Source organism: Borostomias antarcticus, assembly GCF_949987555.1.
Source record: "Borostomias antarcticus genome assembly, chromosome: 8".
Classification (NCBI taxonomy): domain Eukaryota; kingdom Metazoa; phylum Chordata; class Actinopteri; order Stomiiformes; family Stomiidae; genus Borostomias; species Borostomias antarcticus.
In genome coordinates, this window is record NC_140241.1 from 1,666,649 (window position 1) to 1,679,512 (window position 12,864).

General features: G+C 41.1%; 1 protein-coding gene across 1 annotated transcript in view; it reads left to right on the forward strand.

The window, feature by feature from the left end:
• Positions 1 to 2,831: 2,831 nt before the first annotated feature.
• The window catches only part of LOC311312299 (membrane-spanning 4-domains subfamily A member 4A-like), a 30,184-nt gene continuing 20,151 nt past the window's right edge, over positions 2,832 to 12,864 (forward strand). The window contains exons 1-5 of the mRNA XM_084442217.1: positions 2,832 to 3,021; positions 3,137 to 3,247; positions 5,291 to 5,347; positions 5,719 to 5,883; positions 7,163 to 7,276. Coding sequence (XP_084298343.1) covers positions 2,860 to 3,021; positions 3,137 to 3,247; positions 5,291 to 5,347; positions 5,719 to 5,883; positions 7,163 to 7,276 — 609 coding nt within the window. The 5' untranslated portion in view covers positions 2,832 to 2,859. The remainder of the gene's footprint in view (positions 3,022 to 3,136; positions 3,248 to 5,290; positions 5,348 to 5,718; positions 5,884 to 7,162; positions 7,277 to 12,864) is intronic.

The following is a 12,864-nucleotide window of genomic DNA, read 5'->3' on the forward strand; positions in this document are numbered from 1 at the left end:
AGAGCTAGCTAGCACCTCATTCTTCAGTAGACTATATAGCAGGTTAAAAGGCAAATGCTTTCTGTTTAGGCACGCTGAATGACCAGATATAGGTCAGGGCTGGTATTCACAAAGCATTTTAAGGCTAAAAATAGCTTAACTCACAGATGTCGGAGCAACCCCTAAAAACAATGGGCAATGGGCATGGTGTCACTCCTAAGTGATAAGAGCCTTGGGTCCTATAATAAATGCATTAAATATTTCAAATTATAGATTGCATGTTAATAACCTATGATGCCATTAAGGTTCATTTATAAAGGCTACAACATTTATGTTCATTTGTGTTCATAAGATAAATGCATGATAGAGAATAAAACATGGTGGTATAGTAGGCTAATATCCTACAGTACCTGTGGCAGCTGTAGCATCACAAGCAGCTTATTATCAGCCATTATTCTAGTCTGATAATTGAAAGGCTGTTGATATGCACTCATTTTACGAGGCTAAGACATGTAGGCTAAGACGCGGACAATCAGCTGAATGTGATTAAATAGTATTCTTGGTTTCACATTTAATCGGTGACAGCCTACATTTTTATTTTCAAATCTTTATTTGAATATGGCAGGAATTGTAGGCTTAGTTACAGTACCTACAGAAGCCTATGTCTATGTTGAAATCACAGGCAGGAACTCATCCCCTCAGCCAATTGCTGTTGGCATACTGAGTAAACTCGTTCATGAGACACGTCATTAACGAGGTCAACCCCGTCCTTATCCTTATCCTTATATTAGTTCCCCCAGTTCCTTAGTAAAAGCTGGTTTTAGCAGCTTTTTTAATAGGTTTCAAGAGGGAACTCTTAGCTAGGATTTTTTTGTGCGACTTAGGAGTACTCCTAGTGGTAAGATACAATGCTTGGTGAATAGGCCACCAGGTGTAGATAGATAAATTAGATACTTTATTGATAGGTACTACCTTCCATCTTGAATCTTGGGTTCCACCACTCATTATAGGCTACGTAGCCGACTTTAAAACAGTAGCCTATATCGTCTATTGCTGCATGAAGCGCCAACTTTCGGAGTATTTGGTTGTTTTCTCCGTGTGATCAGGTTGGTCCAAACTGAAGAGTCCCCCAATTCTCCACCCATCTCCATAGAAAGCTCATGACTGAGTGTTAACTGGAGGGCTTAAGGGTAGAGAATGGGGACTCTCAAGCATCTTAATACCAAATGTGTGTTCCTCCTCGTGCACAGATCAGATCCAACGGGATTGCAGGTGTCATGTTGGTTCTCTCAGTATTGGAGTTCATTATCTGCATCTGTATGTCACCGTTTGCCTGCAAGGCTGCCTGCAATTGCGGTAAGCCTTGTTCAGCTGTTAGGGAAAGGTGTTTACAGTTACAGTGGGCAATGATTACATGTGCTTTCGACTGTAGGTCAATAATACTAGAGTCCACTGTGTTTTGACCATAAGAGAAAATGTACACGTCTTTTAGCAGGTGTTTATCAATGGGAGTGACATACTTCAAAGCAGCACTGTGTTTCTTCTATGTTCCGTTTGAGCCACGTTCTAGCACAACTAATATATGTTCCGTTTGAGCCATGTTCTAGCACAACTAATATATGTTCCGTTTGAGCCATGTTCTAGCACATCTAATGTTCTCTGAACTTGTGTTCTCAGGCTGCAGGTAGACCAGAGCCTAAAAGCTGGTCAGAAAGCATGTATGGTTCGAGATGTTCATCAGGAAGACTCAATACATCCCCTGAGAAGCTGCCTTGCTGACTGATCTACCACTCATGTTTACGCATACAGTATCATGTGATTTGTCATTTTAATATTTTCCTGCATTCAACAGCAAGTCCAACAGCTGCAATGACAATTAGCATAATGAAGTGATCTGAATAACCCTGCTTTTAGATATCTAAGTTAATACATGTACGTTCATAGATGAATAACCCTGCTGTTAGATATCTAAGGTAATCCGGTTCATACAGTAGATTAATACCAATGCTGTTATATATCTAAGGTAATCAGCTTCATACAGTAAATTAATAACAATGCTGTTAGATATGTAAGTTAATCATGTTCATACAGTAGATTAAAAGTTGATCGTCTTTAGATTGGTCTCTGATGTTGAATGATACCCAGAAAAATGTTGTTTTCCGCTGCTAGCCCTATCTATTATAATATATTTCTACTAGAAATAAGCCTTTTGGGTCGCATGCCGTCACGTGACTTGCAATACCGAGCTTTGGCCACTACTGTACGTCAAATGTCTTCATACACCGGTGAGCAACTTTGATTGAAATATATACACAAGGCTAAATTCTCTAACTCTGTACCTTCCTTTAGGCCTAAATTGTTTCTCATAGAAATTGATTCTCTTAAATGTATATCAAACCAAAAACGTAGTTCAACTGTTGATATATATTATTCAGTATTATTTTTTGTAATGTACGCTGTCACTGAAGTATGTCAAATTTAGTTGACAGTTTACTGTCAACAGTTGACTGTTTAGCTGAAGTATTTCTCTTTCTTTTCCTGTTATGATGTAAGTAATCTGTATGATTATGCTTTTATGTTTGTGAACTGGATGACTAAATGTTTGTACATTTCTATTCTTAATAAAAAAAACTTTGATTGAAATGAATAGGCAGCCATTCTAAATGCTTTCTCCAGTTATATTATAATCCCATGGGTACAGGCCTACTTGTCTCAATCATCCAATGGAAACTTGTGGGGGTGTGGTGATTGTGGGGGTGTGGTGATTGAATAAGCTGGTTGGGGAAAAACGCATCCCAAATGTGAAAACCCTGCCCGCAACTAGAGCACAGATCAGTCAGTTTAGGCTACTATACATAGGCTGCAACCATTTATCAGAAGATGACCGTTACAGCAAGAAACCCCAACCAGCTACAGGTTGTAGTCACACATGTTCATCATGGTGGGAATGGGACTGGAACGGAGGCTTCTTCCACGGTCACGATGGGACAGACGGACTCAAAGCTCGAAAAATTCCGGAAGGGGCATCCAAAAGCACTAGGGGTAACAAATAATTAATTCATTAATTATTAATTATGATAAGTACTTCACTGGAGACCACTACTATTATGAACAATGCAAAATGTCCGCAACCTTATATTTTGTTTTTATTCTCCAGACTGTACAGATCATGATTGGGGTAGTAATGATCTTAATCGGAATTGTGATGGCTATGAATGGAGATAGTTTTGCTGTTTTCAGTGGAACTGCATTTTGGGCATCAATGATTGTAAGTAGCCTACCCACCCTTCTTTTCCAAGCATACTGTATTTTCACCATAATCTGAAGGGACATTTTAAAATTTCTGAAGTGAGAAATGATAGCTTGCTGCACTGTACACAAAAGTGTATACGTGTAAGGGGGCTGGTTGGCTAGCTGACCCAAACGCAGGACCACGGACACAGACGGACAGTTCCAAGCCCAGAGGGCGGTTTAATACAAAGCGGAGGTACAGAGGGCAAGGCAAAGGGTAGTCAAGTTCAGGCAGGGGTCAATCGATCAACAAACAATGTCCAGAAAACGTAATCCAAGCCGTGGTCGAGGTCCGGGGAGAATGGGTCGGGGAAGCCGTGTGTCAGTCCAGGAAACGAGCAGCAAACAAACCGGAATCTGGAGGAGTGGAGAGTAGAATGAGTAACACGGAAAAAAACAACTATCATAACTACTAGCACGGGAACTTAGAAAACCACAACTTGCCACAAGGAATCTTAGGGAAGAACTGGCGACGAACGTTGGGAAGACCGGGTTCTTATAGGGGAGGTGATTGGATGAGTGGTGGCAGCAGGTGAGCCGCGCCCTCGGAGCTCGTTAGTGGAACCGTCTTCAGGTGTGCGGGGGTGATCACGTCGTTAGCGGAACCGTGTTCAGGTGTGCGGGGGTGATCACGTCGTTAGCGGAACCGTGTTCAGGTGTGCGGGGGTGATCACGTCGTTAGCGGAACCGTGTTCAGGTGTGCGGGGGTGATCACGTCGTTAGCAGAACCGTGTTCAGGTGTGCGGGGGTGATCACGTCGTTAGCGGAACCGTGTTCAGGTGTGCGGGGGTGATTACGTCGGAGGGCGCGCAGACAGGCGCTGAAGTGGAAGGCCGTGGCGTGCGTGCGTGCTGCGGGAACGGTGGTGGGAGCTGGAGAGCGCCCAGGCGGAGGCGGAGCCGTAACAATACGTCATAAATGCAAAATAAACAAGAAACTCATCATCAGTGTTCTATTGCTAGCGAAAATAAGTCACTGTAAATTAACTGTAAAATCATAGATCAACTTAAACTATCTAAATGAGAGCCACGGCATTTTGGAAATCAAGGAATCCTAAGGGTTTCTCAGAAATTAGGCAATGTTTCCTCTCATGGTGGGCGTTTCTAAATTGCAGAAGTGACTCATGCACATTTTCTGGAACTACTCAGCCCTGTTCAACAGGCTTTATATTTTATTTATTTTGTAAAAAAAAATTTGAATAGAATAATGCAATCAACAAATAGGCCTAGCAAAAAAAGAAGACAACACAAAGTGGTCTAGTCAGGAATGAAAGTGAGTGCTTATCATAAAGACAATGGGCCTCATTCACCAACCAAGTTAAGAATTCCTTAGGAAGCATTTCTTCTTAAACTTCACTGACACCGTTTCAAAGAAGATTCTGGCATTCACCAATGTTCTCACATGTGGGAACTAAGAACATCATCTACAAACACGGAAGAGCAGTCTTAAGTAGGCTATGGACTATTCGTGCGAAAGACATGTTCATTTAAAATGTAAACACATTAAACAGGTTTTGTTCTTAGTATTAGAACACACTCAATATACAGTAATAAACAACAGTTTTAGGACTAAATGGTCCTAACCACCCCCCCTACCCCTTTGTCAGAGAGGCTGACACAGTTGAAGCAAAACGTTTCAATGTATGTCTGTCCTTTTTACTGTTTTTATTGTATCTAAATGTTTTATTTCATGCACTTTGAGTTTTATGAGAAGTTCTTTATAAAGAACATGCATTATTATGACTATATTATCATTAGTAGTAGTTATTGTTATTATCATGATTATTCTGTTATTATTATTATTATTATCATCACCATGTAGCCTCTGTGAAAAAGGGGATGTTGAAATAGGATGTTGTGTTTAACTGTTGTTCCCTTTTACTTCCCCTTTTACTGTAACTCTTTTCTGGTAGATTGCTCAACAGTCAGATAAATATTAGGAACCCTCATCTGCTCTCCATAAAAACTATTTAATATATTGGGCCTGCTTTACATAATAACTGTTTATTCTATTTCCATAGTACATTACCACAGGCTCTCTCGCTATTGCATCTGACAACAAACTAAACACCTGTCTGGTCAGTATCAAGCTGTCTTTAAACACACACACATGCACACGCATAAAGACACCTCCTAGGCACACACTGCCACAGTAAAGATATTTTTCAAAAGCCTCATTTGATGGTAACAGGTCATCCTTCATAATCGACTGTAGTAGTGTTGGTCAGTTGATACCAACTCCACTTTTGTTGTACATTTCCATGGCACAAAGATTCTATTTTCCCACGTTTTAAGATTAGTACAGTATAGCACCCACATAGCCTATCAAAAACACTTGCACACTAACACTGCATAGTGGCAAAGGGGACAAACGAGCATTATGTACTACTGTACTGCCGTATGCATACTCAATAACCAATCCCATCTCTCTCTCTGTCCTCTCCCTCAGGTGAATGCTACACTGGGTATGAACGTGATTGCCTGCGTTGCGGCTGGCATAGGCATCATTTTCTACTCTTTTGACACATCTGGAGTAATGTTATATATGAATTGCTATCGATACGGTGGTTATTCACAATATGATGACTGTGTTAACGCTCTACAACCATATAAGGTTAGACCACATATCTATATCTATTCAATATCTAATTTATTCAGTAGAATGTTTCAGGCAGCACTTGTGTCATTGCAACTGATCGCATGGGGGAAATGATCAAATACACTCAAGGTTTTGAGGCTCCAAAATAATTGATACTACCGTTTGACAGAGTTAGCACTTCATGCGTAGTAGCCAGTACTGTATAACTTTAGCAGGTGAAACAAAATGTTGAAGCAAAATGCTTTCTGTTTAGACATGCTGAATGATTAGGTAGGTTCAAGCATGAAAATCGATTAGGGTTAGCGCTTGTGATAGAAACGAGTAAAACTGGAAATGAAAAGTCACATTGGGAAAAGGTTGTAATATTCAAATTGCAACATTCGCTGCCAAGGCAAGTACGTTAGCTATACCCACCCACTTGCCCCAACCTACCATTTTCTGTTTTCTGTTCCAACACTAAACATATACAGTAGCACTCGGTACATATCTATTCTACGTCGGTAGGCTCCACCCCTTAAGGGATCCGCTCCTATCGGTATAATCCCCCGCCGTAGGTGGTACCAGCTGAAAATGTATTCACGGACTCGCTTCAGCCAAAGTCCAATCAGAATGGAGCAGTATAGCTATATAAGCTATATTCATCTGCAACTGATTTCTGCACTCACGCCATCATCTTCAAGACACAATAGGCTTATATCATGCAGCTGCCATTGGTCAAGTCTCAGATGGGAGAATGTGGAATTGCCAGTTGTCTCCAATGTTAAAAGATCACTATAACAATACCACTTGAAGAGCCAAAATAATTAAAATAACTAGAATACACTATCGGAATTACAAACTCATCATGACCAGACTGTTTTTCATTGCCGTTGTTTTCGGAACTGTAGCTTCTTGACTCAGCTGTCTAACTGACACCAGCCTGAGGAAAGAGCTGATTTACTCACCTTGATGAATCTACTTCACTTCCCAAGTGTGTTCATGCACTGAGGGCTCTCTCTGACCTATGACCCTGATCCTCCAATGGCAGTTAGGCCGAGTGACACAGTAGTCAAGGCTACATGACTCACCACATGCCCGTCACACTTATCAAGGCAAAACCACAACCTATGGCCTGTACAGTAGGTACTTTATTGATAGGTTTTAGTACCTTCCATCTTGCGTTCCGCAACTCATTATGCTGTATAGGACTCATAGCCTACTTTATAATTATTGGTTGTTTCCCCCATGCAATCAGGCTGGTCAACATATCCAACAGCTTAACTAAAGATTGTTCACCCATCTCTGTCGTGTACAGGTCAGATCCACAGGAATTGCAGGTGTCATGTTGGTTCTCACAATACTGGAGTTCATCGTCTCCATCTGCATGTCATCGTTTGCCTGCAAGGCTACCTGCAATACAGGGCCTCAAGTAAGACTTGTTCAGTTGTTAGATAAAAGTGTTTACAGTTACAGTGGCCGACAATTAAATGTGCTTCCGACTGTAGGTCTATAATACTGGAGCCCACTGTGTTTTGACCAAAAGAAAATGTACATGCTTGTCTTTTAGCCAGTGTATTTCATTGGGAGTGACATACTTCAGAGCAGCACTGTAGCTGAAGGCCCTGCTGACTGTCTGATGGACCATCAGGTACTGGGAAACAACTTGAGGTTCAGCAGCACATATACTTTCCCATGTGACTGTAAACTACCATCAATTCTTCCAGAATGGTTTTGTTAGTTGAGAACTTTAATCAGCATTGATGTTCAGTTAGAGCTAACAGACCCCGTTGATGGATTTCGGAGAGATTAGAATATAACATGTGTGTGTGCCCTGTAGTTTCTAAAGTGTAGTCAACATGCACTGGTAAATATCCAGTAGCTGTTCTGCCAATTGAACTTTAAAAACACAACGCAGACTAACAGACAAAGAAACATCATCAAAGAAAAACGCCAAAAGCCAACACCATGTTGTAGTACATCTCTATCTCAGCAATACTCTGATCTTGGTTTCTCACAACGCAGGTTCAGCAGGAAGACCAGCCCCCTGGATACATCCTCTGAGAAGCTGCCTTGATGACTGATCCACTTCTCATGTTTATATCATGTACTCTGTCTGTCATTTTATATTTCCCTTAATCCAACAGCAAGTTCAACAGCTACAGTGGCAATAAGCATTAGAGATGTAACGATATGAAAATGGCATATCCTGATTATAGTGAGCAAAATTATCACGGTTATCAGTATTTTCAAAAACTACTGATACACATACTGAAATAATTTCAAATAATTGAGTTTTATATTGAAACCCACAAATAAAATTAGCAGCATTATGTACTTTTTGTTTGCATAAACACTAAAATAATGAGTCTTGGAGACTGTTGCTAACTTTGGTTGATGCTTGACAGTATTTACAAGTGAGTTTTACAAGGCAAGGAAATCAAACACAGTTTTAGTGATCATTTTATCATGAAAAATGTAATGGAATTTTACCGCGGTTTATCATTATACCGGTTGTCGTTACATCTCTAATAAGCATACTGATGTGCTCCAAATAATTCTGCTGTCTAAGGTAAATCACATCCTAGATGCTTCTTTGCTAGCCTGGTTTCACCAGACCCAATTTGTGCGAAGGGTCTGGAAATTCTCCATTCATTTTTGATTTCCAAGGGATCAACAGTCACATTAAAAAATGCAGTGCTGTCAAATGAATCCCTCAGCTTCAGTGAGGATAGATGCAGGGGGGTTTGAGGGTAGATGCAGGGGTGTTTGAGGGTAGATGCAGGGGGGTTTGAGGGTAGATGCAGGGGGGTTTGAGGGTAGATGCAGGGGGGTTTGAGGGTAGATGCAGGGGGGTTTGAGGGTAGATGCAGGGGGGTTTGAAAAGTGTCCCGTCCACCTCATGCTGAATTTCTGAATTTTAAATGACATTTCGTGAATAAAGTTGTAGTTTTCCTTAAGCCTGTGTTGTGTGGTGTGTGTGTGTAGCCGGACCTCTGACGCTGGACCACACCGGTTTAAAAAAAAAAAGAAAAGGTGGTGGCAGTGAGCGTTATCCGCTAATCGAATCCAGTAATCGGTTCCCCCTTTTGCTGGGTGGTTCTGGTTTAGTTAAGATTAATCAGTAAACATGAACACGACAAGACTCGTTTAACTCAAGAGATTGCTAGCTCAAGAAACACTTTCTCTATCTCTCTCTCTCCAGAGTGCTACCCTTACACACAGAATACACAGGATACCATCAGGACACCATCTTACAGAGGCGTACAGGCAAAGGGGCCCTGTAGTTGAACGTTACGTCTTGGCCCCATTTTCGGGGAAGTTCGAGAGGAAGCACGGAAGTTTGTGTGGTTACTAAAGCGTCATTTCAGACATTTCACACAGTAGGCAGGCTTTGTGGTTGGAAACCGTTTGCTCTCTACTTGATTTGGTGTAAAAACGGTGTGACCTCAGTTCAACTCTTACAGTATATCTTCTTACAGATCTTAAAGCACAATAATAATTCTCATACAATTATAGCTCCTATAAGAAGATTTACCATTGGTGTAATAGTAAGTTTAGTGATAGAAAGATAGGGCCTGCACACTATAGCACCATGCCACAAAAAAAAGGCCTGGTAATTTTAAGTTTCCCATAACAGGCAGGTTTCAGGCAGGAGGGTGTAATTGGTGGCAGACAGAGATCCCTATTAGTAACCAGGTCACAGAAACACAAAATAAAGAAAACCAAAACCGCAACTGGCATGAGAGTAAGTTACTATGATCTGGCGAGGAGTGGTTGGGAAGCCAGGGCTGATATACTTCACGGTGGTGATGAGATGATGGACCACAGGTGTGTAGCAGCGCAGCTGGAATGAGAGATGGATCAACTGGAGCCTGCAGCCACGCCCCCACACCGAGGGCCAGAGGGGAGGGAGGAGAGTAGAGGGGAGAAAGCAGAGGGTAGAGCTAGGTGGAGATGGAGGGCGTGACAGTACCGTGCCCCGTCTACGGGCGCCACCTGGCGACCAGCCAGGCTTGTCTGGGTGAGCCTGATAGTAATCCCGGAGGAGTAAGTAATTAAGTAAATTTTATTTGATATAGCACCTCTTACAGACACAGTCACATTTCGGTTGAACGAAAATAACCGAATCAGGGTCGACTATCGGTTAGAAAAAAAAAAGAGACTAATTTGCATCCTGTTAACATATTTGACTTTTGGACATGAATATCATTATTGTATCTTTACAATATAGTCATGCAGTGGATCATGATGGTTGTTAAATTGTAGGTCAACAGCACATGATAAAAGCAATAAAAGACAATCCAAAGTTCAGTGGTGAGGAAATAAAGTATATTATTCCAGTGAACAGACTCTCTCTCTCACACACACACACACACACACACACATGACATACAGAACTACTCATTTACATACGATCTCCAGTCTACACAAACAAAAAACATATGAATTTAGCATAGCAGCATTGGATTGCAAGCATTAAAAAGGAAGATGTTCAATGAGAAATTACAGTATCACTCATGAGACTAATCAAATATAAATGATTCACAAAAACCATTAACGTGATATCTACACATCTAGTCACATAAATGATTAACCAAAGACAACACCCACACGCAGCCCTTTTAAGAAACAGGTCCAGCAGTACAGCATAGACCAGAGAGACCTACACACACTAACAACATCCTGCTCTTCCTCTCCTGAGAAGATGTCCAGCTCTGTATCAACAACCACTAACGGGGTGGTGGTCTTCACCCATGTTCACCCTGCTGGGAACGCCACGGGGACGGGAGCCCCCTCTCCCCCTCACTGGGGGGGTCAGGTGGGAGCCCCCTCTCCCCCTCACTGGGGGGGTCAGGTGGGAGCCCCCTCTCCCCCTCACTGGGGGGGTCAGGTGGGACAGGTGGTCGCCTCCGTGATGGGGAAGTTCCGGGAGGGACATTCAATAGTTCTCGGGGTAAGAATTTGTTTAAAAAATAAAAAATCAATTAAAAAAACACGGAAAAAAATAGCATTCGATTGAAAAGGTGACCGGTGATGGAACATTTTTCAATACACTGAGATATGATATGAGAGATATGGCTTTATGATTAGGAATAAAATGATTTTTAAAGGTTCACACATTCTAATCGTCAGTCCAAGTGTGATTGTGCTCCATTGTGTTTTTGTGTCTGCAGACTGTTCAAATCATGGTTGGAGCGATGTCATTCTTAATAGGAATCGTTATGGCTGTTCATTATTATTCAAGTTTTTTAGTAGTAAATAGTGGAATCTTTGTGTGGGGAGCCACCATAGTAAGTGAACTTCTTACATTTCATTTTTCACAACTGGCCAGTAGGGTAATAGTGTGGAGGTTTGGTCCTGATGTCTGCCGTTTTCCTTTTTTTCATATTATGAAATGTGAAGTTGCGAGGAACCCCACTCAATATAACAAACAACAGATTTGGATCACTAAATTGGTCATATTTTGACGTCTAAATCTATGTCCTGTGAGAAGTATGAACAGCTCTGAATCTTTGAAGCCCTTTTCTGCTTGCTTAATAATTCCAGGTGTGCCAACATTCACAGAAGCATATCTTCTTCACATATTTGCAGATTTCAATGCATGACACACTATTTGAAAGCTTACAATTTATGTAAAAAATAAGAAACAATTCTGTAAAAAACTAAAAAATGACCTTGGCAGACATCAGGATCAAACCACCAGTGGCTGTCACATATACAGTAGTAAAGATAAGTAGCTGTGTGTACATCCAACCTGTACTTAAAATCACAGTATTTTACATTTAAGAACAGTACATGAAAATCAAATTATAACAGTGCTGGAAAAAATATTTTAAGTATAGACAATAGAGCAATAAAAAAAAAAAAAACTTTTCCCAAACTTGGATTGAGGGCATTTGGGGAGTTAAAATGTGTTCATGCCTTTTACCCTCCCGGGTTGTACAGTAGTCTGTGGCTATTGCCACAGCCAAGGAACAGTACATTAACTTCATGTACCTCAACAAGCACGGGTCTAGCCCTAATTACAGGTAATTAATTCACTATAATAATTAATTGCATCTACTGTATATGCTTACACTTCTAGTTGACTCTGGACTAGTGCCCAATCTTTTTTTTTTAGCTAGACAACAGGTGAACACTAGAACTGATACAGAACTAGACTTGCATATAAGTGCAATTCATTTTAGGAATTATCTTTCTGTGTATCCAAGAAGCCACTGTTAAAGGACAATGCTCGTTTTTGACAACCTGGACCTTATTTACGACATATTATAAGACGTTTGACTCACCCAGATCACTTTGGTGTAGTTCGGAGGCATGTAGAAGAAATGTAAAATCCAGCGCGAGCCAAGTATATCCATGTAATGGCGGTGGTCGGGGCACTTAGAATGCAGTTTCTAAAAATCTATTTTCTGCCGCGAAACGGTTGTTTTCATCAATCTGTCTTTATGAATCGCTAGTTGTGCTTACATAGAGCATAGGCCTGTTGTGGTTTTCACATGCCATGATCTTTAGAAACGTCTTTCGAAACAAAATAGCTTCCTCACTTGCTCCAGCACAGTGCGCAATTGTTGCTCCAGCACGCTGTGCGCATGCGTGCTGGAGCAAGTGAGGAAGCTATTTCGTGTCTAAAGACGTTTCTAAAGATCATATTACAGAGGCATGTGAAAAACCACAACAAGCCTATGCTCTATGTAAGCACAACTAGCGATTCATCAAGACAGATTGATGAAAACCACCGTTTCGCGGCAGAAAATAGATTTTTAGAAACTGCATTCTAAGTGCCCCAACCACCGCCATTACATGGATATACTGGCTCGCCCTGGATTTTAAATTTCTTCTACATGCCTCCGAACTACACCAAAGTGATCTCGGTGAGTCAAACGTCTTATAATATGTCGTAAATAAGGTCCAGGTTGTCAAAAACGAGCATTGTCCTTTAAGTGAATATCTCTTCTTCTCTCTCAGTATATCATTGCAGGTTTTCTCACTATTGCTGCAGACAAGAACCTGAAC